The following is a 27,329-nucleotide window of genomic DNA, read 5'->3' as shown; positions in this document are numbered from 1 at the left end:
ATGAACAAATTTCATCACATGAGGTTTATATAATTTAGTTCTATATGACTAATTCAGCTAATTGTAGGTCTTCTATCGTTCATATGAAGATCATTGCTGTTTGAATCATGTTTCATTATTATATTCCGATGTCAATACTCGTAGAAGCATTTCTTAATTAACCTTTCTAACAAATTATAGAAATGGAGAAAAACAAAAACTTTAAACTATACAATAAATTTTATTTGACTGTAAAGAAAGTGATATAATATAAATATGAAAACCAATACAATTATAAAATATTAAAGCAATCCGACAGTAAAGACAAACATGACAAAACGTCAACTTAGCACTTGACAATGAAAACAAAATATCAGGACAAAAAATACATAAACAACAGTTGTAAGATATTAAATCTAATCTTTATTATTGTATATGTATTATTTATATTATGCATGTGTTTCAAAGTAGGTCAAATTTTAATGGTACTACAAACCAACTATTATTTGAGGCGCTTTTTATTCGCGATCTGTCAGTTTGAAATCAATCCAGGAAGTTCCAATCGCAAGTAAAAGGTCGCAGAACTTGGGGGTATTTCAGGCACATTAATAAAAGTTCGTTTACAGTATATGAGAATCTCTAGTCTATTTGGAAATGAAGGTAAATTGCATACTGCTGCATTCTGAGAGACAGACCATCCTTTCATATAAAACATAACACATTTTCACAGTTATTTGTCATAGCTTAACAATATTAGCCAAGTCAATTTTTTTTTCTGAGAATACTTAATAATTGAAATGAAATTACTCCCAGATATATACAAAAGTCTCCTTCATAAAACATTGTGTATCCAAAGACTAGAGAAGTCACGAAACATCGAAATATTTCTCATGCCAGCAAAATTTGACCTCTTCAGATATAAAACTCTTCAAAATACAACATTCAAAGTGAACTTAAATATCTTAAATCAAAAACCAATTTTTCTTTCTTAAAGAAATAAAAACCAAATTAAAAAAAAACTGAAATATGGCACAAATATATGATTTTAAAGTGCATAGTCACATAAGGCAAGAAAATAATAAAGCAGAATTTGTTTTGGTATTAACCATTTAGCCACATTTTTTTTTTTAAATCATTTAAAAAAAATTCAAACTCTTTAGTTATGAGTTAGCCACATTGGCTATTTTGTGAAGAAAAGAATCTACAACAGTTGACCAATATGCACTGTACATGTAACGTAACATTATAAACCTATTCAATTTATTGCTCATATATATATACACACAAACTGAAACTTGTCTTATCCAGATGTTGTGTATTCCAAAATCTTGCCTAAAATGATCTAAACTTCAACTCCTTTTCAGTAAATTTAATTGTTTAAAATGTTGTTGTCTTACAGTCAAATCTGGCAAATTTCTTTTGAACCACTGGTTGTCCATAATTATAAATGTACATACAGTCAAACCTCATTTATCAGGACACCAATTATCTGGATGACTTTGTTTACATTTATATCTACCAATTATATAACGAATATCTCAGCATTATGGATGTCTAATTAATTAGAGTGATTACTATGGAAGACAAGCATTTTGATTAATGAGTCTTGACTGTATGTATGTATGAATATCACTATGACATATGAAATTCTATTTTTAGTTGAAAATATAAAGCAAGTCACAAAAAAGTTGACCAAAAACTTTGTAAACACACATAGAAAATACTGAATTATACATGAATGTAAAGTACATAATGAATACATTCAAACATGCTTTTAGTAAAGTGCCAGGGACAAACAATTCTACATTTGTTATATATCATTTAAAGCTAAAGGGAATAGTTAGCAGTAATGGTGTTTTTCTTTACATCAATCCAATCATTCTGAATGATTTCATTAGAAACACAACAAATCAGCAAGGACAAGTAGTTCAACGTCAAATCTATCCTTACAAAATGACTGCATTAATATATCCTAGTAGAAAATAATAATTCAGGACCAGAAGTCTCTGACAAGACTGTAGCTCTAGGAGTAAAGTTCTATAAAATTGTTTACAGATGGGAAGACAGACAGATGAAAGACCTTCCTAATGCATATGGTCCAGTAGAGCTAAAAACAATTGATACAAAAAGGATATTAAATGTATATTGGGCCCATAACCAGTAATGATCTTTTTTCTTTGGGAAGATTTTTATCACTAAACAATAAAACAGATAGAAAAAAAATCATTAAAATTGATTTTTACATCAAATTCAAATCTATTTTTTAGTCAGGTATTTCATCTATTTTCAGACAGGAATTTCTAGTCTATATTTAGACGGGGATTCCTCCTCCACTTCTGCAGATTCCATTCTGACAGTACCAGGCTAAGTTGTCACGACCGTGTTCAGTTACTTCCACCACTTTTAGGGACACCCTGTAGTCCTGGTGACAATCTATAGGTTTCTCCTGTAGATCCAGCACTCTGTTATCCATAAAACACAGAGTTAGCATTTCAACTCCACTTGTCTTTATCTGAAACAACAACAAATGTTCAATGTTTAATTTTTAAATGGAAGAAAAAAAAATTGAGGCCAATTGCCAAAAATATAATAAAAACTAAATAATAAAATTTACATTTGATTTTCTTTCACATTAGTCACTTATTGAAATTATTCACACTCCAATGAGCTGAGAAAAATGTTTTCAACAAGTAAAAATTTATCAAGTAAAATGTTTGTATGGGGAAAAAAAACCCATTTACAAAATAATGGAAAAGTAAGACAACCCTTACTACAAAAATGTATGATTTAAGCAAGGAATCCGGGCAAACACCAGGAGGCCAATCCCCCACTCTGAGGCAATTATATAATATATTTCTCAGTTTTATCTTTCCAAAAATGTGTTTTTAGTAATGTAATGTATATTTAATTCTTTTAATTTATTTAATTGCTTATCAATTGAATTTTTTTCATTTTCTTTTTAAGTTGACAGCTATGGCATGCATTTTCAGAGGAAAATGGGTCAATTATACATGTAACCATAAATAATGATTTTTAAATATGAATGGGTCAAGTCTCCATTTTAAATGAAAGAAAATTAATAGAAAAATATACGTTATGCTTTTTTTTTTTTTTTTTTTTTTTAAAAAGGGATCTGAACCCATTCAGTATAAAAGTTGAACTTTTCTAAGAAAAATTATGTGACCAAGAAAATTCTACAATCTTAATTTCTTAATTTTTTGTACTCAAATTAACTGCGTAGCGCAGTGATTACGATGTTTACAATATCACATTTAATGTAATCTGTCAAGAGATCTGATCCCTCATGAGTCTCTTTTTTCACACAGAATTTTTTTTGATTAAGCAATAAAATTTAAATACTTTAAAGAAAAAAGTTTAATAAATTGAATTATTCATGAAGTTTAAAATCTTTTAACAAATATAATTCTTATATGAATTTTGAAAATTATATTTCTTAGACCAGCTTGGGGATTGTACCCACCTTGTCCACTCTTATTACATTGTATTCAACTACATGCATATTTTTAAGGTTTTATTTTTTTACTCATAACTACATGTATTACAAGCTGTCCAATAAAGATCTGTTATGATTCTTACAACAAATATATTTTAGTTTCTTTGTAAAACTTTGGTGAACTGCTGAGACCTAATCCTAGCCCCAATCAGTGGAACATGTATATGTACTAATTTAATCAAGTTAAATGTATACTACTTTAAGAAATATTTTATGTATGGTTTGTCTTTTTTGGTTCATTGGTCCTAAAGAAGGAACTTTAAAAGCTTTATTAGCCAGACCCCCTCCCCCCTCCCCATCACCACCACCACAAGAAAATGATCAAAGTACTTCATTTGAAAAAAAAAAAATGAATTTCTACATGCATCCACATTTACCTTATTACAAGTATAATTGAAACTGACTCTGTGGTTTTGAGAGAAAATGTGAAAATGTAATCAAGATCACAAACAGCACACAATTCACAAATGACACACAGGCATTTAGACAAACAGGCTCGTTTATTAGAAAAAAAAAATCACAAATACCCTTGAAAAGTTTTCCTCTACAAAATTTTTCCACGACCGGGTACTGTACTCATATGACAACTTTGTTGTAAACGGTTCTCCGTCCAACTTCAGAATTTCCACTTTGATGCTTTTATCTGAAATAATCCAAAAAACAAAGTCTTGTAACAAATTAGATGTGACCATCACTTTAATCTCTGAGAATAAATACCAATAATCAAGTATAACCCCCCTTCCCCCACCCCCTCCTTATGAAATTGCATATAAGAAATCAAATATTACCCACAATATTAAACAGACCAAAACAAATCAATATATGACAATTTTTTAGAGACACAGTAGTATTTACTTATGTATATGTACCAGTACATGTATTTGTAGTACGTACAATATATATACATGTATATATATTTAAATTTTCACATGATAAACAGAAGTAAGAATGCAAAGCTGATATTTAATTCAGTGCTTACCATTTGTCTCTGCGGTGACATAATTATCAATGACAAACTTAAGGCTGTACTCGAACTCCTCTTCCTCGGTCAAAGATGATTGTAGCTCCGTCCTATTATATGTTGGTTCGTCCTAGAATAGAACATGGCTAAATTTATCTTAAAGTATTCAAGGCATACTGATCGGCAGTGTAACCAAGCTTATATACAAAGTACATGTATATAGCAAGTGCAAGGGGTAAAAAATTGTGATTAATTATAAGCATAATTCATTATAACCATTAAGTTCAAGATATTTTTTTTTAAACTACTAGGAATGAAAATCACTTCGCTGTAAGCATGAGTTCATTTTACTATATGTTTGTAAAATAATACAGGATTTTTGCATCCCTGATATGAACACAGGCACATGGCCTTTAATACACACTCTGTATTTATTTATCACCCATTATTTCATCCTTTATCACACCATGTATCAAACCTTTCCTGAACATCTTTGTATTTTTCATTTGGAGTGCTTCGGATTTATTCTACTTGGGAGTAGACGATAGTTAAATATTTATATCAACTGAATATTATCTCCTTTATTTCTTAAGAAAACCATTGCCATTTATCAGTCTGTAAACACCACTAAGCATATCACCTCTATAGATTTCTGGAGCAGTGGCTGTTCCATCAATGAAACAGACAATGATGTACATATCAATAACACACTATTTCATCTACTAAATCCTACTTTAAATGATTATTTGCGCAGATATAAATATAAGCAAAAAATTGTTTTTCTTTGTTTGTTAGTACAGGAATTAACATTGCAGCTATTGCTGAAAAAATTACATAACCCACGTAAGCGGGTAATGCATTTTTTCTGCAACAGCTGCAACATTAATTCCTGTACTAACAACCAAAGAAAGCATTTTATTGTTTAAGTAAACAATGGAAAAATGATCACCAAAAGAGATAGAAATGGGGGACAGAGTGTTAGAATCATTAACGAGGAAAATTTGGGAACTATATGAACATAAAATCAGAAAATTCAACAGAGAACTTTATCATGAATATGCAGAACCCAATACAGTACGAAAAACACTCACAGATGAAAGCTTGTATACAAAGCTGAAAGGTAAATCACAGTGCAAGGAGAAACGCTATTACAATACTTATACACACAGAGATTCCGCCAAGTCAGGTACAGCAGCATTCTGGCCATAAAATATTACCTTACTAAACAAGTACTACATCTATCAACCTACAAAAAGGTGTGTCAGATCTACTGAGCTACATTCCAGAGGGGAAAACAAAGGATCAATGACAATCTTGGTGGGCTTGAAAATGTTCTTCATGAAATTTAGAACTATGAATTTGGCCTATGGCTCTCAGGCTGATATTGGAGTCTTGGGTTGATATACAGTTGAACTTCAGTATCTGGAACACAGATATCTCGAATACCATGGATATGTCGAAGTCATTTTGAAGTCTCAGCTGCTTATTCTTTTAGTACTTTACCCTGGATATCTCAAATCCTCGGTTATCTCAAAGTATTTTCTTGGTCCCTTCGAGTTTGAGATAATGATGTTTGACTGTATATGGGTGTGATACAGATTTTGCCATATATTATTCTCAATATAATAACCAATTTTTTCTGTATTCAACTCCTTATTTTTCTTGGACCTAGTTAAGAGTCATTTCCATTTTGCTCCTTGACACTCTAGTACAAGCAGCAATTCTTCTGATGGTAAACTAAAGGTGCTAAAATTTGCAATAATCCCTGCTGACATTACATATGCAAGGTATTTAAGATATGTGTTCAAGATACCAAAGTTCATCTTTAAAACAGGTGTGAACATTTTCAGGATATTCAGTACAATACTGAAATGTACCCTCTTGATACCAAGAGCATATAGTGCTAATCACTGTCAGATACAGGGAAAAGCTGTCTGATCCGACAGGCACTGAGAGACAAATTTTGTGTCAGAATAGACAGGGTGTCAAATTGCACAGTGTAAACAATATGGAGATTAGTAAGGTGGAAATGAAAAAAAAATGAGGTTGCAATAGATAGTGAAACAGATTGCATAGGTGTCAGATTATACAGTTTTTACTGTACAGTATTAGGTACATTAATCACTCACCAATTCATGTAAAGGTTCCCCACTGTGAACTGACAAATCTCTGACCAGCTTCTCTGTTAAAATAAAGCATATTTCATATAAAGAATTAAAATGTCCCGAATCTCCTTATTAGTACATTCATCAATTTACCAGTAGCATGATCTAAGTGCGAAGAGACACAAAAAGAATGATACCAGACAAAACACAAATTACAGTGTGAGATACTGCTTACAAAAGCACTTCTTTGTTGAATTTCTACTACAATTACAATCTCATAAATATCAACTCATCTTACCATATTCTTCATCTTGTTCCTTTTGGCTTCTGGGAGAAGCTGACCGTGGGGAAGGGAAGGCCCCTCTAAGGATGCTGTCTGGGGTTGAGGTATAGTACCCGGATGTTGGAGTTGTAAGTGAAAAAGGGGGCTTTCTCTGAGTTATTTGTGGAGTGTAATACTTCTGGGGAGTCAGTGGACTGTAAGGCATTTTCATATCTGGGTTGGAGAGTCGCTTTGAACTGTCTCTTGGTTTTGATGGATTTTGAATCTGCAGATTCAGCTTGGGAGTTTCTCTCTTGAAATTGACAGGAGTGGGGAGAGCTTTACTAGGATCCGGGTCCACGACTACTTCTTGCTTACTGGGGTCATCTGGGTCCTTAGCTATTTTAAATGGTCTTATTGGTTCTTGAGCCACTAATTCACTTTGGGGTCCACTAAACTCTTGTCCACTTAAATTTAAACTGGAATTGCCTTTCAAGGACCCTTCAGATTTGCTCGTAAGGTCCCCAGATTTGCCGTTTGATGGCTCATCACTAGCAAAAAGGTCATCTTCTGTAATACCTGCATCCTTACTCCATTCCTCCCACATGGTGCTTAATGGAGGAGTTCCAGTACTTTCTCTTCCAAATGGAATGGGTATCATTTTGGATGCTGATTTTGTCACTGTGTCTCCTGCAGCCTGATTTCCTTCTATCAAATCTGAAGGAATTTGTTGTCCCTCTTCATCTCTTGTCTTCTGAGGCAAATCATTGGTCCCTGTTTCTTCCTCTTTCGCTTCATCTTCCCCTGAAATATTTTCCTTTGGGGTATAGTACCTTTCACTTGATTTGGATTTAGAAGTAGAGCTCTCAAAGTCAAACAAGATGGAATTTGGAAGGTTTCCTCCAACTGTTGCATTACTGTTGTTGTGGCTGTCATTGACACCATCTGGAGGCTTACTTAAAAGATTTAACACTGATTCACTAATGGCTGAGCTAGAAGAATGACTTGATTTCCTGCTGGTCCCATCACTCCTTGTTGACCCCGATCGACTTCTTGAACTGCTCCCCCCTGCCCCAATTGCATTTTCAGGCTCCTCCATTAGGGTCTGGATGATGTGGTCCTGGTTGAATTCACTGCTCCCGTGACTACCACTATTGATTTGGGAACTCTGGGATCCCACTCCCAAAAGATCACTGGTGCTGCTTGTTTTTGAAAGCTGCTCATTCAAGGCCCTTGCATGAAGCCTATCTATTTCGGATTCTTCATCATCATCCACATCTTTTTGCTCATCATCCTTTAACAAAAAAATTGGCAAATTGTTATAAAAGCTTCCAGAAATATTTAGTTTATCATCCTCTGGAGGTTCTTTGGTACTGCTCTCGTGGTTCATGTCTGCCTCCCCGGCCAAATAAAGAGGAAGAACTGTTAGGTTCGTGTCTATGGGAGTTAAATGACTGAAGTCATCATAAAGGTATTGCATCAGCAAGTCCTCAGGATCTTTCATGCTTTCTTTGTAGATTTCCTCAGGAGTGGCTGAGATGGACTTCTTCAAGCTTTCAATAAAATGATTTCCGCCACTTGTTGAGTCTTTTGAACCAACGTCTAGGACTAACTCTTGCAGCTTGGAATAAATGTTTGGGTTTTCTTTCTCTCTGACCATCATACTCCCTGGAAATCTAAAGTCTACATTGTCTGAAGGAAGTTCATTTTTCAATTTTTTTTCACTTTGCACCTTGGCTGCAGCAGTATCTTCCATTTTGTTGGTCTTGCCCAAAATATCTGTAATATCTTCTCTAATGACCACGCGATCTTTAAACATTTCATTAGGATTGTTCAGGCTTTCTTCCACTTCCTCTAGTATCTCTCGTGTTGGTCCCGTCAGCGTGTTTGATGGCAGACGCGTGTCATCATCAGTCAAGCTCCCAGAATTGAGAACTGAGTACAGATTGTCTGCCCCTTCATCTACAGAAATAATGAAGAAGCAAAAATCTTAAAACCTCCTTTATTTGATGAGGATATATACACTAGTTAATACATCATTCTATTCATAATCACATATTAATTAGCTTATCACTACATATATGAACCAAACAAAGAAAAGAGTATTCATCTGAATAAAAATTGTCTACTGCTAGTAATAAAATCCACTGCAATATTTTCAACCAGATTTTCTAAAATTTGCAGTATACATACATACACTTTTCATTACTAAACTAGTAAAATGAGTTTCTATTAAACTTATAAGAATTATCAGAGAAAAATTATCAATATTTCAAATGAAATATCACAATAACTGATATTATATTAAAAGGAATCCCTTTTTTTTTTATAAACTTAACATTTTCTTACAATCAGAATTAAACCTACTTATAAGTTGGAATGCCTGATGCTGCAGCAGTTCTTTGGCAGATGGTCGATTTTGGGGTTGTTTCTCTAGCCCACTTTTTATCAGGTCCTGTAACTCATGGTGTATGTTCTTCGGAATGTCTTCTACGGGTGCTTCCTTGGTAGCGATCTGATAATTAAATTCAACCAAATATATTAAAAAAATATATATTAAAATAGCTAACAAATAGTTTCAAAGGTATGAAAAAAATCTAGTAATTCCAGAGTGCTGAAAGGTTTTTAAAACTTTAAACATACATGTATGTGCACAAATAAAATAATTCTAAAAGAAAGAAAGCTTTCAAATATATCTCTTAATTAAAAAGAATAAAATTGATATAGATATCAGGCTTAGACTGTGAGCTACATACTTTAACAAGGAATGATATCTATTGAAAATGATTATTGAATGAATGTAAAATTTTGATATTGTGATGCACAACAAAATATTGGTATGACATGATGATAGATCCCTCTGTTTATAATGTAAAATCCCTTTTATTTGCGGGAACTTTTTCAAAAAATACGAGGATGTTTGCTCCAAAAAATATCATTTGTGTGTTTATCTTTATTATTTAAGATTATAAACAACAATAACCAGAACTTGTGAAAATGTTGTCTTGCTTAAATAACATTGCGTGAAAATAGGGTGTCCTGAAAAAAATCAGGTGATCCAAGGCACCATCCCAAGTCAATGACTATACCTTTTCCTTAATTCTAAATTCTGCTGCATTTTATTTAAATATTTTGTACGTATATATATATATATATATATATATATATCTATATATATATATATATATATATATATATATATATATATATATATATATATATATATATATATATATATATATATGCATATGTCTGGTAAAAAATGCATTCTTTACCAGGAAATGTATGGCTGTTGCGTTTGGATACCGCTTCACCCATGGGGGATGCCCACTCAAAATATGAACAAGGACACACATGGCTGCCCAGAGGTCAGATTTAAAATTATGCCCACTGCACTTTGCTTTCTCTGGACTGAAGTGGGAGGGTGTGCCTACGAGATTGGAAACTTTTGAAGTCTGCCTCCTAGCGACCCCAAAGTCTGCCACTACTATTTCTTTGCCATCTTCTCTCAAGAGAATATTGTCAGCTGGAACCAAAGAATAAATGGAAATTAAATTCAGAACAATAAGAACAAAGTAAAAATACTTGTACACAGATTTGAAAAATATTGTTTAGAATGTACTTCTGAATTTGAAAGTTACTAGGTAACAAATAAATTTGTTGTGATTTCAATTAATATACACTTCTAAACCGAAGTTGTGCTTTAAATCATCTTTAATTACAAATCCTCATAAAACAGATAACATTTAAAAAAAAAATAATCAATTAAAATTAATTTCCTTACATTTGATGTCTTCATGAATAACAGACTTCTTTTCAAGGTATATCAGGACTTTTAAAAGCTGATTAAAAAGCCGTAAAGCATTTCTCTGACTCAGACGTCTCATCAAGGTCCTCTGGGAGTTTATGACTTCAGTGAGGTTACCTCCTGCAAATCAAGAAATTCATCAAACTTATCAAATTTTCTTGGCCAGTTTAATACTCATTAACTGGAAGAAAAAAGTGCAACTGTCTTGATTGTGCGGTGTGAAAATCCTTTAGAATACACCATAAATTTTTCAAATGTTGTTGAAATTGATGTCAATATATATTCCCATCAAACAGAAAGGTACCATAGAAGCAAAAATTTCCATGGGAATAATCCAAAATGAAAACAATATTCAGTATTTGACACAGTCTTTGAAAATACATGTATATACACATACAACTGATTTAAGGCTAAATGTTAAATATATAAATACCAGGAATGAATTCAGAAATAATGTAGATTTTCTCCTTTCGTCGAAGTGCTCCATGGAACTTTACAATGTTAGGATGATCTAAGTCAGACCAGATCTTTATTTCGTCCTCTCGGTACTTGGAGATGTGGATCTGTGAACAATTATTTAAGAATTATTTAATTTTACCAACGTCTTTACTTACTTAGTGCCCGTGATGCCTTTGGCGTATAGTGCAGTATCAATGTCTTTGAATAATATATTTTCATCCCTTCCTCATTTGCACAATTTCAATTTTAATTCCTTCAATATAATCCCTGAGTACATGTACATGTATATAACATCTATAAGTTTGCTATTGATTTTCATACTGTCTTATTATTTTCTTACAGTCAAAGAATGCAAAGGCTGTCTGTACAGTTCGTGGACAGGGCACTAATTTTACAAATAAAATTGTAATTTCCTAAAAACTATATCCTATTACCTTCCTTTTACAGGGTTTTATTCTTATTTGCATTGTTGAGTAAAAACTCTAATAATTAAAAGTAATATTTAAGGTTTTGATAAGGAGGTATCGGGACCCAGAGTAATGGAAAAATTGCCCAATAACCGAAGTCAATTTTTTAACATCCTTTTCTCTGTTTTGCAATGGACATTGCGCTAAAACTCGTAAAAACTGTACTATGAAGTAGACAAGCCTAATCTTAAGTCAGACTATCGAGTTAAAATTTTATCGTTCACATATGCCTCTGAAAGTCATATAAGAATCCATAATTATGTCCGTGTGGATTGTCTAAAAATGCATGAAATTTTGACCATTTGGAGCAGAGCGCAGTTTTAACGTTTTGTATGAACTCTAATTAAAAAAGAACAGAGAAAACTAAAGGAATCAAAAACTAATTGTCAGCTGCTCAGTTGTATTTAAATGGTATAAATTATTATTATTGGATAGTCACATTTTTAGTTTGAAGGATGATAAGTGACAGGAAAGGACGTTCTTAAGGCATTGGAGGATGTTTGCACGAAGTGCACAACGTCTTCAATGTTGACAAATTTCTAACGGTGCATGAAGTTTCAGAAAACTGGGGGATATTTAAAACTACATCATATATGAAAAAGCTTTTGAAATGAAAACTGGTTAATCAACATGTTTTATAAATGGGCAAAATGACACCAAAATAGTATTGCTTGAATGATATTACGTTGAGAGAATCTGAGGAATTTTTATTTATACTAACTTGCAATTATATTATGACGTATTTTGACGCTGCTGGGTGAACATATAACAAATCTTTTTAAAGCTTGATAATCATATTTTCAAACAGTTAGATTTTCTTGAAAACTGATAGACAGTACAAATAAAGTATTAATAAGATATTAAGCCTTATTCCTCTCTAAACAAACACCAAGGCTGTAATGTACAGTTTGTCCACGAACTTTACGGACAACCTTCGTAAAAAAAATTTACTTTGATTATCTAGTTTAATACAGGTTAAAAAATATGCTTAAAGGTTCAAGCTTTACAATGTACAACAATTAATACACTGATTTGCACACTTGACATTTAGCCTCTGACCTTTTTAATACAGAACTGGTAGTCGGTATTGTAATCGCTAGCCAGGTGACAGTTCCCAAACATTCCACGTCCAAGGTGCGTCAGTCGAACCCACTGGAAATCTTTCTGGTATCTGTGTCCCATGATCATCAGCTTTTTCTGGTAAAAAAAAATGTCATCTCAATATTAAAATGATATCTGAAAAAGTTTAATCTCTAAGGAACATTTCACTTAAAAAGCAAGTTTTACATTGGGTTGAGGCAGGCACCTTCAATTGGAATATTACTTAAATACCATGATAAAAATGTCAAATGGTGTTTGTGGGGTTTTTTTTCATCTTAAAGTTTCAAATGTGTGAAATAAACATATTTTCTTGCTGTGCTTTAAATGTTTATTTCTCTTCAAACAAGGTGAATTTACACAAAAATGTCATTTCAAGATGAATAACTCCTATTCTTACTTTACAGTCAGGGTAGATAACTCCTTCCTCCTTGACACTCTTTTGTAGCAGTCTTCCAAACTCTTTATACTGCAATCTAAGCTCCTCCCAGTATTTAATGAGGTCAAGTAAAACATCTCTGTATCCATACACCACCTCCCCTGTAATAACAATGTCAACAATAAGTCATGAGGTCAAGTAAAACATCTCTGTATCCATACACCACCTCCCCTGTAATAACAATGTCAACAATAAGTCATGAGGTCAAGTAAAACATCTCTGTATCCATACACCACCTCCCCTGTAATAATAATGTCAACAATAAGTCATGAGGTCAAGTTAAACATCTCTGTATCCATACACCACCTCCTATGTATCCATACACCACCTCCCCTGGACCTACATGTACATGTGTACCTTTTCTCACGTAACAAATCATTTATAGGTTCTGTAATCAGCCACTTCATTTATCTAAACAATTTTTGTAACAATCACTTGAATAAACAACAAATATCTTTCCTGAAAATGAAATTTATCTGTCTTGACCCTTGACACTGTAAAATGTTACCTATTCCAGGGAATCCAGTAGGTTTTTCTTTCAAAGACAGAAACTGAGGATCCTCCATATGCCAGCGCTGACTTCCTTCTCGGATGCTCTTGAGCTGGAAGCCGTATATTTTTTCCAGAGATGACGGTTCGGATGGTATGGATGACTGAGACTCTGATTCCGAGGTATCTTCACTCTCCACGGGCGTCGGAACAGAACTGGTGGCTTCTGGGAAGGCATCTGGTTCTACATCACGAAATTTACCAAAAAGTTGCCTTTCCATTTTGAAGGAAACTTTTCGGATCGGTTTCCCCCCTGTGGGGGACCTGAGTGGCTCATTTTTGGGTATAGTAAATGAAGGTGGGGGCCCTGTAACCATGGGAGATGGTGGATGTACTGGTAGCTTCCCCGCGGATCCGAATTTGAGCAGAGGTTTCCTTGGTTTTATCTTAGGACGAAAACTTGGTTTTAGAAACTCAATGGTTCCATCATCTCGTTTCTTCACAATGGGCTCAGAACTGGACACTCTGGAGGGAGCGGGAGGCTCATGGTTGTCTGGTACATTCAGGCTCCTGTCTTGGTCCTCAGGAATTATTGTCAGTGAGGGCATGTACTGAGTGCTAGGACGCGGAACTTTCTGCACAGTGGGAGGATTAACTGGAGTACCTAAGCTCTGGAAGCCGAATGGATTTATACTGGTCAAGCTAGTCATTGAGAATAATGTATCTCCAACATCCTCTACTTTGGTGTCTGTTTTCTCTTTTCTATTCTGAATGTACCCTCCCATATACTTCTTCAATTTCCTCCAAATTTTGCCCTCTTTGGTGAAGATCAATAGTGGATTTTCATCAATCAAAAATGAAATTTTTCGACAGACAAGCACAGGACATGTGGCACTGCTGTCATTTTCTCGACAAAGAAGCACATGTTGTTGTACGAGTCGGAAAAGTTGAGTGCAAAGGTTACATCTCAAGACTTCGCTGTTACAGTTGCCAAAGTGAGTGGTCAAGGCCATCAAGCAGGTACATATTTCACAAAGTTCAAGGTCATTTTCTGTCTGTTTTTTCAAACAAAGCACGAGACAGGGATTAACATCCTCAATAAAGCCCTTCACCTCTGCCATTAAATCTGGAGGAATATCCTACAAGAATAATGATTTCTGATACAAAAAAGAAATTGAAATAAAATGCTGATTTTTATTAAAATGTAAATATCTCTAACACTGATACCTCAAATACCATGGATATGTTGAAGTGATTATGAATTCCCAACCACTTATTTTTAGCTCACCTGAGCTGAAAGCTCAAGTGAGCTTTTCTGATCACCCATTGTCCGTCGTCCGTCCGTCTGTCTATCCGTCCGTCTGTAAACTTTTCACATTTTCAACTTCTTCTCAAGAACCACTTGGCCAATTTTAACCAAAATTGGCACAAAACATCCTTGGGTGAAGGGGAAGTTAAATTGTTAAAATGAAGGGCCAAATCCCCTTACAAGGGGAGATAATCAAGAAAAGGCAAAAATAGGGTGGGGTCATTTAAAAATCTTCTTCTCTAGAACCACTGGGCCAGAAAAGCTGAAACTTATGTGGAAGCATCCTGGGGCAGTGTAGATTTTAAATTGTTAAAATCATGACCCCCGGTGGTAGGGCAGGGCCACAACAGGGAATCCAATTTTTACATTGAAATATACAGAAAAAAATCTTTAAAAATCTTCTTCTCAAGAACCACTGGGCCAGAAAAGCTGAAATTAATGTGGAAGCATCTTGGGGTAGTGTAGATTCTAAATTGTTAAAATCATGACCCCCAGGGGTAAGGCGGGGCCACAATAGGGAATCCAATTTTTACATTGAAATATATAGAAAAAATCTTTAAAAATCTTCTTCTCCAGAACCACTGAACCAGAAAAGCTGAAACTAATGTGGAAGCATCTTGGGGTAGTGTAGATTCTAAATTGTTAAAATCATGACCCCTGGGGGTAGGGTGGGGCCACAATAGGGAATCCAAGTTTTACATTGAAATATACAGAAAAAAATCTTTAAAAATCTTCTTCTGAAGAACCACTGAACCAGAAAGGCTGAAACTTATGTGGAAGCATCCAAGGGTAGTGTAGATTCTAAATTGTTAAAAACATGACCCCCGGGGGTAGGGTGGGGCCACAATAGGGAATCCAAGTTTTACATTGAAATATATTGAAAAAAAATCTTTAAAAATCTTCTTCTCAAGAACCATTGGGCCAGAAAAGCTGAAACTTATGTGAAAGTATCCTGGGGTAGTGTATATTCTAAATTTTTTTTTTTAAAGGACCCCTGGGGGTAGGGCGGGGTCACAATAGGGAATCCACTTTTTACATTGAAATATATACAAAAAATCTTTAAAAATCTTCTTCTCAAGAACCACTTGGCTGAAAAGCTGAAACTTATATGGAAGTATCCTGGGGTAGTGTAGATTATAAATTGTTAAAATCATGACCCCTGGGATAGGATAGGACCACAATAGGTGTATTACATGGGGGAAAGTCTGGTGAAGAACAGCAGGGCCAAAGTTACTCAGGTGAGCATTGTGGCTCATGGGCCTCTTGTTTAAGTATTTTACTCTGGATATCTGGAATCATCAGATATCTTGAAGTGTTTTCTTGGTCCCATCGAGTTCAGGATAACAAGGATTGATTTTAGTATACACATGTGAGTTAAGGCTAGGTATAGGCCTTTCTATGCAAATGAGCTAATAAAAACGCACAAGAGGTATATTTATTATTTAGAGAAAGTTTTGATTTATTTTCTTATGCATACTTAGTACCCACGATATGTTACAGCCAGTACACATTATGACGTCATATTATGACGTCACTGATCTTGCCTACTGGAGGTATTAATCACATCAACAAAACAGCTTCGGCGCAAGGGATTACCCTATTTATTTTTACATAAAAATTGTATAATGCTAAGAAGAATATTCTATAGATTAATAAAACTGCTGCACAAATCCCAGGCATTTTCTTATTTGATCGGAATTTGAGGAAACTTATACCGGACTGTACATTTTTACCCTTATTCAACTTAAAACTTTACTAATAGAAATTATGCGACTGAGCTGTTGATATTTGTGCAGCAATACCAGCAAAATTTAGAATATTTTGCTTCTAAATATACCTTGTTTCAGTTAAATAAAATAGAGCATGCCCTTGCGCCGGAGCATTTTTGTTGATCCCCTTTATAATCTTGTGTAGTAAAGGACAATGACGTCATAATATGACGTCATAATGTGTACTGGCTATCTCATGTCGTGGGTATCAAGTATGTATTAGACAATAAGTTTTAACTTTCTCTGTATAATAAATATAGTCCTTAGGCATTTTAATTAGATTATTTGCATAGAAATGCCTATATTTAGCCTTAACTCACCTGCGTAATTCATTGTTCCATCCATTTATGGAAATCACTTCCCACAAAGGCTTGTATCAACATTCCATTTTTTTTTATCCTTTTCACTATTATAAAATGTATTGAGTTGTATCTCTCTCACAAAGGCAACCATGTGTAGGCATGATTTTGATCATAATTGATAACATTAATATAATTGATAAAAATGTCTTTACGACAAGCAGTATGCTGGGACTTAAATTTCCTCCTTACCTGGTCAATATGAAGTAAATGTCCCAGAAAATCTGACAATGGTCTCAGTCCATCTCGAAGCTGGCCGTGTTTTCTACGATACTTGTAGTTAGGATCTATTGCCATCTTCTTTGGAGTTTCTTCCCTTGATCGTGCATACAGCTCCTGTGTCGGTCCTTTTCTGTTCAGGGGAGGATCCTCCTAAATTAGAGTCAAATATTCATAAATAAATTCTGTCTCTGACCTGATCTTTCCTAATGGGAATGATAACTCCGTTATTCTAAATCAACAAATAGCAAAAAAAAAAACACTCTTAGGGAAGCTTCAGAGATAATACGAACAGTTTTAATGATAATCTCTAAACATACAGTGTATGTTAAAAGATGGGAAAAAATCAGATAGACAGGACAGGGTGATATCAGTATATTCCATACCCTCACCCCCACATCTCCTGAAGTTTGTTTGTCAGATAGACAGGACAGGGTGATATCAGTATATTCCATACCCTCATCCCCACATCTCCTGAAGTTTGTTTGCAGAGTATAATAAGATATACGATGGAAACTTTTATTTCCCAAAGACCAACATTGAAAATTTTAGATGGTTTCCTTCTTTATTTCATACACATTTCTTTCATAATTTTTTATTAATTAAATAATTTGTTACTTGCAAAATCAGGATACATTAACAACTGTGCACATGCAATTTTTTTCCGAGCAGGAAGATTTATATATTAGTTAGTCTTTTTGTGTAGTTCCTCTTGAAAACTAGAACACATCTTGATATGATTTCCATTATATACAGGGAAATTTTCACCCCAGTTTTATTTACACCCCTTTTGCCCTACTCACAGGTGGGCAAAATTAAAACGGGGCGAAATCAAAGAACACAGTAGCATTTCTTAAACAGAACTTTGACTGGGCGAATTTAAAACGTGGCAAAATTGTTTGCAAGTGTAAAAGGGCGAAAATAACATGGGGTGAAAATAACTCAGTATACAGTCATAAGGAGATAGTTTCCTTTTCTACCAACCTTCTCGTCTCTATCTTTCTCATCATCATGATTTCTATTTTCTTTCTCACTAAGATCCTCTCCATTGGATTTCTATTAAAAAAAAATACTTTCTATTTGTTCACAATGAAATAACTTCATCAGTCAGTGAGGAAAAAATTTAAAGGAAATTTCCATACTCAAGCTAACCACTGTATTGCAAATGTGTCTTGTAAATTACTAATACTGTAAATGTATTATATTCAGCGTGTACGATATTTGGCGGAAATTGATTTTTGAACAAGTTAGCGAAGATTTGATTTAGCACATTTCCGTATGTTCTAATTTATATCTACATGTGCAAGACATTTAGCATTGTACGTGAATTAGTGGAAGTTGCATTCCGTGAAAGGCGCTAAAAAGAATACACAGCTAAATGCAATACATTTACAGTATAAAAGAGAAAATAACGTTTATATCAATCTTACCCTGCCTCTGTAAGAGTTATGTCCCCTGCCATCACTGTCGCTAGGGTCTGAGCTGAATAATTTATCTCCCTTTCTTCTCTGATCAGATGTAGGGAGCCTGCTTAAAGCTGCTTTGTGAATGTGACGCTTGTGTTCTTTTTCCTCAGGTCTTCTTTTCTTGCATGCTTTTTACAATAGAAATTAAAGACTTATATACATATACATACAGACTACATAAAGCATTTTTTCCTGCAACAACCATCAATGTCAAAATATAGCTCTTTAAAAGCATTATAATATGTCATAAAATTGGCACTGTTTATGCCATGGCATCATAGTTTCAACTGTCTTAATTTTGTTGAGAATAGCTCATTTGGGAGGTCAAATGTAAAACTATCTTGCAGGATAAACAAAATATGTGGTAACTGTCTTAATTAAAATATAAAGGATATTTGGTCTCAGGTCAGAAAAAACATAAGGCTCAGCAAACCTCAGATTTTATCACACTTTCTTACCCTCGCTCAAAAATCACTTATATCTCAACGCAGTAACCATGTATTTTATATGTAAAATGTAGCCCCTGTCATACAACTATACAAATGTTGTACAACTACTCTTATATAACAAGTCTACATCAAACAATGAATTTCTTGTATATATAGGTACATGCTTATAATTCCAGGGATGAATATTTCTTAGGATGTGTTTTTACTGTGCTGAAAAACATCAAATCTGTATACACTTTGCATTTGAATTTTTTTTTTAAACCTATAAAAGGCCGCCTATAAAAAGAACCAGACAAGGACATACAAATACATGCATAAAATTTGAGGAAGTGATTACAAGGAAAGATTTTTTTACTAAGTGTACATTTACGAACATGACGGAAATAATCAAACATTTATTACTCATTCAATGCCAAATTTAGACAGAAACACCCCCACTTTAACACGTGACATTAAACAAAAAAATAATGATGCATAACACAGAAAATATTGACATAATGCACAAAAATAACAATATTGTTTTGGCAAAAAACAAACTCCTGACTCACAATATGTTACTAAGTACGGCTATATGTAATATTAGGAGGATCTGGATCAGGGGAGAGAACTCATCCAGAAACCCATTCCACATATAATTACACATCTACCTCTGATAATCTTACCATTCAGTGCTGTGGATGTACGCTGATATACAGTGCATACTTGTAGCATTTCTTCTACGATTTCTGGTGTCCATAGAGACCACTTAAATTCAAGGCCATTGATGCATTCCTGAATTTCTCGGAAAATTTTTTCTGTCAATGTTAAAAATAACAATTAATTTACTTTATATGGAAAAATAGATAAAGGAAATTTAGAGTTTTACTGGGATATGATATGAAGTTGGTCATCTGATTAAATCCTATAATGCCAGAAAGGCAAAATAGCAGATTTGATCATGCAGCAACCAACTTGTTAAAAAAACAATTAATTGTTAATAAACAATTTACACTTTTCAGACTCGATTATGAAAGCGCAACTAACATTTATGTACGATATCATGTGACACAACAGAATATACTTTCCAAATGTCTCGTGCAATTTGCCCGCTGTACGTACGAAAGTCTGATCACATGATTTACTTCATATCATGAAAAATTGAGTGTCAATTTCATTAGTATTAATTGTCATTTAAGGAAGCGCGTTGGCAAATGTAAATATCATTGCATAACAAATACATGGACACTAGAAGTCAAATATAGCACAAAAACATCTCCATGGAAATAATCTAATAAGTTCTACTAAAAAATGCTACAGAATGTTGTCAAAGACAAATGGCTGATGGTTTAACAAATAAAGGGGAAAAATAAGTAAATATTAAAGGTGTTTCATGTTTCATGCTGAACTGTGTTAAGACAAGTTCTGCAAAGAAGGCAAAATGTATGCTTATACGGTCATAGCAAATAATTTGAATTTGTGAGTTAGACTATGCAAGTCCCTTAGTTTCAAAAATTTAAAATTAGGTCTGTGCAGCTGTTTTCTAAGACCATATGAAATGTCCATATTGATTATTGTGTTTTATCTAAAGGACTATCTGACTATTTTTTTTTTAATTTAGCAATGAAATATATTTTCTAATCGCAATATGTTAGTAAATCAAATTACCATTTTGTTCGATGTCCTTCTCAAGGTCAGATATCTCTTTCTGAAGGTCATTAGGGTGCTTGATGATGTTTTTGTCATACTTAGTTTCCTTCTCCCCTTTCTCGGGGACCAAGTCCTCTTTAAAGCCAACTTCCTTATCCAGATTTAATCCTTCTTTGGTCTTGTACTCTGTGTCTTTTGAAATTTGATTTTCTTCATCTGATTTTGCTTTGCATTCTAAATATTTCAAATATAATAAAGTTGTATTGCAATTAAAAAAAAAAAGAAAGATTTTTTTTCTGTGGCATTGAAGTCTGAATTAGTTTCAATAGCAAGAGGGAATCTTTTTTTTTTTTTTTTTGAACTGCATGATCAAAGGGTTTACTGTTTCTCCTTAAAATGCAGTTTGACTCTTTTTTTTTCTTTCTCCACAATATATCATAATGTTTTTTAATGAGTAAATTAACCATGAAGATCACCATAAAAAAATGAAAAAACATTAATCATTTTGTCAGCACTTCTACATTTAAGCTCTTATTCAGAACTGAACTTTAAGAGAATTATTTTTTTGTTTTTGTATTATTTTTTCATACCATTAAATCTGCCTTTAATGAACAACTTTTCAGGTGAAAAGGTTATGTAACTTGGAGAAGTTAAGGACGCAAGGCCCCACAAAGAGTTTAGATCCCCCACCAGGTTTCCTAGATCTCCCATGTGTTCCTCAGCACTCCTGCAAAAGATAACAAAGTAACACACATATCTAAGTTAACTGATATTTAATTGTGCATAAACTCATACACATGTCCATGCATGACTGTTTGATTCACTATTGGCACAAGAAATATTTCTAATAGTGAATAGTAATTCTTGCACAAACAGCTTTGCCATTTACATGAATAATCACATTTATAGGGTGTATATATATATATATATATATATATATATATATATATATATATATATATATATATATATATATATATATATATATATATATATATACATGTACAAGTACACCCTAAAAAAACTAAACAAAAAAAAATAGATAATTATTTCTCAAATTCCACTTACTGATACTTTCTGTACAAAGCATTAAAGATAAATAACATTGTCATAAAAATGTCTTAAAACATGCACCATTTTCAATTGTAAAAATCAGGAAGATATATATGCCATGAGACCTGAATTTCTCAAGTTTAGTGAATTACAAACTTTGGATAATAAAACAACAAAATTTGATTTGTTGAGCACTATTTAGTTCTTTTCTGACAGCAGATTTGTCTTATCATGACAAATTTGACCTCTTGACCTGACTGTGACTGCTGTGTTGAAAAAATCAGCTACTCAAACATACTTATTTTAGTGCCTTTCTTCTCCGCTAATTCATGTTCACACTTAGACAAATTGATTAAGCTATTACACGTTGTTTTCAAGACTCAGGAGTGCTTATTTATGATTGTGCTAATCGGTTGAAAAGGAACTTTACACTTTTGTGTGCTCTATCTTATGTACGTTTACATGTACAGGGAAAATTTCACCCCCATTTTATTTCTGCCCCTTTTGCCCTAATCACAGGTGGGCAAATTTACAACAAGGTGAATTCAAAGTACACAGTTAACTTAAATAAATAGAACTGTGATTGGGTGAATTTGAATGGGGCAAAATTGTTCTTAAGTGTGAAAGGGTGAAAATAACATGGGGCGAAAATAACCCTGATAAAGTACAGATGTATTTAGTATATCTTCATTTGATCCAGAATACTTACTTTTGCCTGTGGAGCTGGTGAATTTGCTGACTCGTGCCATGTGTCAGTTGCTTTTCTTGAATTGAGTTCTTTGGTGTGTTCATATTGGATTCCTTTTGCTGGTTCTCTAAGTCATTAAAGCTGGTGCCCTTCTCTGATTTCAAACTTTTTTCCAAATTCTCTTTGAATCTGTTGTCATCTTTGGCATGGCTATCTCTGGATAACAAAAATTTGAAATACAGTTGAACTTCAGTATCTCAAACACTGATATCTTGAATACTATGGATATGTCAAAGTGATTTGGAAGTCCCGCGACTTATTCTTTAAGTATTTTACCCTTGATATCTCGAATTCTCAAATATCTCTCAGTTTTTCTTGGTCCCGTCATATTTGAGATAATGAGGTTTGACTGTACTTAATTTTGAAAATGAAGTTTTATTCAACACAATTTCTTCACAGTGCTACAACTTTCTGTTTAATTTTCACTGCAAACAAGTTGACATACTTATTTCTAGAAACACACTACATATCTAACTTGTAATGTATTTCTGAATTCAACATATTTGAAAATCTTTAAATTGTTCATTTTTTTAAAAACTTTTTAATCCCAATATTTTGTTCATGAATAATGTTTAAATTTAATCATTTTGAAAGTTTTCATTGGTTGCCTTACTCTGCATTCCTACAGTATTCAATGGTTGCTGCACTTAATATTTTGACAATTTTCATTGGCTGATGTTCCTTCACCTCTTTATTAGCATTATCATGATTAAAGAGTTAATGAGTTGACTGAACCTACTTCAATAAACCTATACCTTTTGGTTGTCCAGTTCTTTGGTTCCAAATATTCACAGTATCTGGCCATCTTCTCCACTGGGTCACACAACAATTCTTTGGGAGATGTCTCTTTTCTTCCATTCAACCTATAACATTTAGTAGACAGAAATAAATATAACAAAGCAGGTACTGGTACTGAACTCAAAGATCTCTGTTTTAATCATGATTTGATTATAGGTTCTTGTGTTTTGTTGGTTAAACTGTGACCTTGCAGGCAGACAAGTACATTTATGATGCAAAGCACTGCTAAAACAAGTTTTTGGAACTGTCATCAATATACAAAATTATGATGCCTTATAAAAGGAAAAGTCTCAATCATTAACAAATATAGACATGTCTTCAATTGTTTAAAATGATTAACATTCAAAATTTGCAGAACTAAACATAATTTTAAATTTAATTTCATTTTCAAAAGTTATTAACACAGAGATAGTTTATGCAGTACCTAAATATTACAGTTCTAATCTAGTCTATGTTTCAAAGCTATTACAAAAAAAAAGAATCAACTGTCATAGTTTCATAATTGCTTAAACATGTTTGAATAGCACTTGACTTTCAATTGATCATTATAATATCCTTTTTCAATTTATATATCTATTTTTAAGATATTTTTTCACCGCCCTTTAATCATTTCCTGTTTACATTTTGGCTTACATTTTTTTTTTTGCACCATTTTTCTTTTTTTTTCCAATACATGTACTTGAAAATATATATACAATATTTATCTATTTATGGATATGAATAACATTATTATATCCTGTTTACTAGAATTTGAAGTTGAATGCTAGAAGATCTCATGTCTGTAAATTTATAAAAATAAACATTTCACATAGGCTTCCTTGTTTTTAGTGTTCACTGCCCCCATACTCCTACAACATGGAGCTACGCCACTAAATCTGTACAATTTCGTGCTTGCAATATAATCATAAATGGCTATGTTCAAATTAGCCCACTTCACTTAAACACAAGCAGACTTTAATTTATTAAATTTCTGAAGTGTATGTATCAACTGGTGTCTGCAATGATTGCTTTAACTGTCTGGGGAAAAAAAATTGCAATAAAATATTCAATAATTGAAATTGTGAAATATTTAAATATGCAATATCAGCTGCATATCACAAATTTACCATAAAAAAAAAAACAAAAAAAACACACACAACAAATTCTGGTGGCATGCTTATTTTCTCTAATGTATCTAATTTTAAATAATACATGTTCATATAACATGTATAAATAAGAAAATGAAATTGTGAAATAGTATGCAAATTTTAAAAAAAAAATTCTCAACCTTGAATTACATGTATACCGTAAAACAATTACTTCATGCACTGTCAAATTTCTATTTAAATTAAAATATTACATTAAATTTCCCACAATGACAAGTAGCTGGTACATTGAAGGATGCATGTGCAATGTATGTTTATTTTGGAGCTTTTTCATCTCTGACAACTTCTATGCTTTGTAAATTTTATTTTTATGCTTTGTAAATTTTGTTCCTATGCTTTGTAAATTTTATTACTATAATGCTTTGTAAATTTTATTACTATAATGCTTTGTAAATTTTATTACTATGCTTTGTAAATTTTATTACTATGCTTTGTAAATTTTATGCATGAATGCTAGTTCATGTTTTGAACCCTTCCCCCCCCCCCCCTTCCACCCACATGTCATAACTGGCTTATTTTTATATACAGTATAACATGGTCAAAGGGTTCAACTTCAGTCAAATTAGTTGTCCATTTCCTTAAATAGCTAAGTCTTGCATTTTTATCATATAATGTGTAACAAAGCTTAAGTCCTATAATTTTTTGCCATCAAATCTTTTGTGGCACTTTGTAATTTTAAAATGTTGTGTGATCAATTATTTTACAGTTCTATCTTCTATTTGTTTGAAGTGGGATATGAATGATAGAATAAATAAGACCTAACACCAGTCAACATAAATATTTATATATATTTATATATATATATCAAGGATCCGGGAAGTCCTCAATTTTACATTTTTCAATTCAGTTTTTATTAATTTCACAAGCATTGTAAAATTTTGGCACAACAGTTCAAAAACTTAATACGGAAACGGATGGTAAATTAGATTGACCAAAGCTGACATTGCTTTTTTTTATATAAATTAAACATTCAAGATCATGTAGGAGGAAATTAAAACTTCCCATATGCCTCACATGCAATCACGCAAAAAGCAAGGAAATAACATTGACATGAAGTTTGTTTATGATGCAATTATTTCAATTCATAAAATTTAAAAGGGTTAAACATGGGTAAAACTTAAATGGCACAATTAACTTCACAAAATTCAGTTTAACAGGCTATAAACATGGATAAAACTAGACACACGTTAAAGTATTTGAATTTAATTAATCTGAAATGCATGGATACAAAATGTGGGTCATCAATCAAGTAATTGGTTATATTTAACCTAAGAAGCACTTTCGCTTTTAAATCATGCAAATTCACATACAGTTGCTGTCAAATTGGATAATTTATTCAAAGATGAATCATCAAAATTTGCATACCTTACAAAAGAGAAAAAAGTTTTGGCATACAAATTACAAGTAATTCTTTACTTTAATTCATTGTTTTTTTTAATTCTTTTTATTTTTTATTTGAATCCAGTTAGTGATGGAGTAGAAACAAATATTGTTACAAATTTATACAAGTATTCTCAAAACCAGACTGGATATGTATACATAATTCATGCTTAATTTATTTGTGGAGTCACTGTAAATGCTATATGTGCACTTGTCTCCAAAAAAAGAAAAGCAAATGACATTACCTCATTTTGATCTGCCTTTCTTTGTTTTTTCTGTCTATCTCAGATTTGTCTCTTTTTTCTCTGTCTTTCTTTTCTTCCCCTGCATGGACTACACTCTTTGATTTATACTCATACTTTTCTCCTGCTTTCCTGGCTGAGTGGCTACATTGGCCGCTAGGATCTACTTTCATTTTCTTCCTTTCACTTTCCCTGTTCTCTTCCTCAAACTTTTCAGGTTTATCCTCTTTGCCTTTTTCCTGGCAAATCTTATTGTTGTCTGAGCATAATGCAGACACAGTGTCAGTTTTCTTCATTTTACTTATATTCTTCCTGTCCCCCTGTCTCTCTCTTTTGTTGTAAGATATTGCATGTAAATTTTCAGCATTTCTACCCACTGTTCTCCTATTGGCCTGTTCTGTCAGGTTTTTCTTCTGATTGACCTTTGAATAACCTTGACCCTGACAGTTATACCGTGGTTGTTTTGTAATGTCTGCACTTGAAGCTGCAACCTTATGGGACTTTCCTTCACACTTGTCTAAAGTACCGATTGCATAATTTCCGTGGAAGACCACCTTCGCTACACAGTCTTTGTCACCAAGACAATGATTCCGGCCTTTAAGGCGTTGTACGACAGGAAACTCCTCGAAGTCCTTCATAGCTCTTAAGGACTTATCTCAATGATCTTAACGGTTTCTGGAAAAAAAAAGAAAACTATAAGCCAAGTGTTAATTTACCACATAATACGATTAATCAAAATTATTTATCACATGCTTTTTAGTGATTTTGAGTAATTTCTATTTACATCCGTGTTTTTAAGCAATCAAACTGCTTTGCCCTGAAATAAGTGTGTGTCAACCGTACAACACAACAAAATTTAATAGCAACAATTTGACAGGTGATGATTAAATATAAGGCTTGAAAAATTCAGGAAAACTTCCCATATATCACTGAAAGTATTAAAGAGGAAATATAAAGGTGTTCACATTTCAAAATACGCACACATAGACTGAAATAGCTAAAATGTTAATTTACATTTTCTTAGCAATACATTTACATACCATATATTTATAATATGTAATAATATCTGCATCGGATATATATGATAAATATGCTTTGATCCATATTGGACCAATGAAAAATTGTTTTTCAGTTTTATCAGTAACAAATAGTGATCAACATTATAATCAAATACAAAAAAATGTA

The 27,329-nt window shown here is 33.0% G+C and overlaps 1 protein-coding gene and 1 long non-coding RNA gene across 2 annotated transcripts in view; both read right to left on the bottom strand.

The window, feature by feature from the left end:
• LOC133194121 (uncharacterized) overlaps positions 1-27,329 on the bottom strand; it is a 98,723-nt gene that overhangs the window by 60,483 nt on the left and 10,911 nt on the right. The gene's annotated exons all lie outside the window — the stretch shown is intronic.
• Positions 990-26,782, bottom strand: LOC133193871 (uncharacterized). The gene is made up of 21 exons (XM_061329786.1): positions 26,148-26,782; positions 23,335-23,442; positions 22,541-22,735; positions 21,369-21,505; positions 20,797-21,012; positions 19,815-19,946; positions 18,668-18,831; positions 18,222-18,293; positions 17,211-17,390; positions 13,601-14,720; positions 13,054-13,193; positions 12,615-12,752; positions 11,063-11,192; positions 10,606-10,749; positions 10,097-10,347; positions 9,189-9,336; positions 6,858-8,783; positions 6,584-6,636; positions 4,473-4,584; positions 4,021-4,136; positions 990-2,491 (listed from the first exon to the last, which is right to left on the bottom strand). The coding sequence occupies exons 1-21, from the start codon at positions 26,780-26,782 to the stop codon at positions 2,291-2,293; spliced, it is 6,318 nt and encodes a 2,105-aa protein (XP_061185770.1). The 3' UTR covers positions 990-2,290.

The sequence above is a fragment of the Saccostrea echinata genome, unplaced genomic scaffold (genome assembly GCF_033153115.1).
Source record: "Saccostrea echinata isolate AGI-Se365-2 ecotype Australia unplaced genomic scaffold, CSIRO_AGI_Sech_v1 ptg000028l, whole genome shotgun sequence".
NCBI lineage: Eukaryota > Metazoa > Mollusca > Bivalvia > Ostreida > Ostreidae > Saccostrea > Saccostrea echinata.
This window is presented reverse-complemented; position numbering and strand designations above follow the sequence as displayed.

Coding starts and splice junctions, on each gene's coding strand:
- LOC133193871 (XM_061329786.1), bottom strand. CDS start 26,782: ATGAAGGACTTCGAGGAGTTTCCTGTCGTACAACGCCTTAAAGGCCGG. Junction 22,736..23,334: donor AAGAACTGGACAACCAAAAG/GTATAGGTTTAT, acceptor TTTGTTATCCAG/AGATAGCCATGCCAAAGATG. Junction 21,506..22,540: donor CACCAGCTCCACAGGCAAAA/GTAAGTATTCTG, acceptor TATCTTTTGCAG/GAGTGCTGAGGAACACATGG.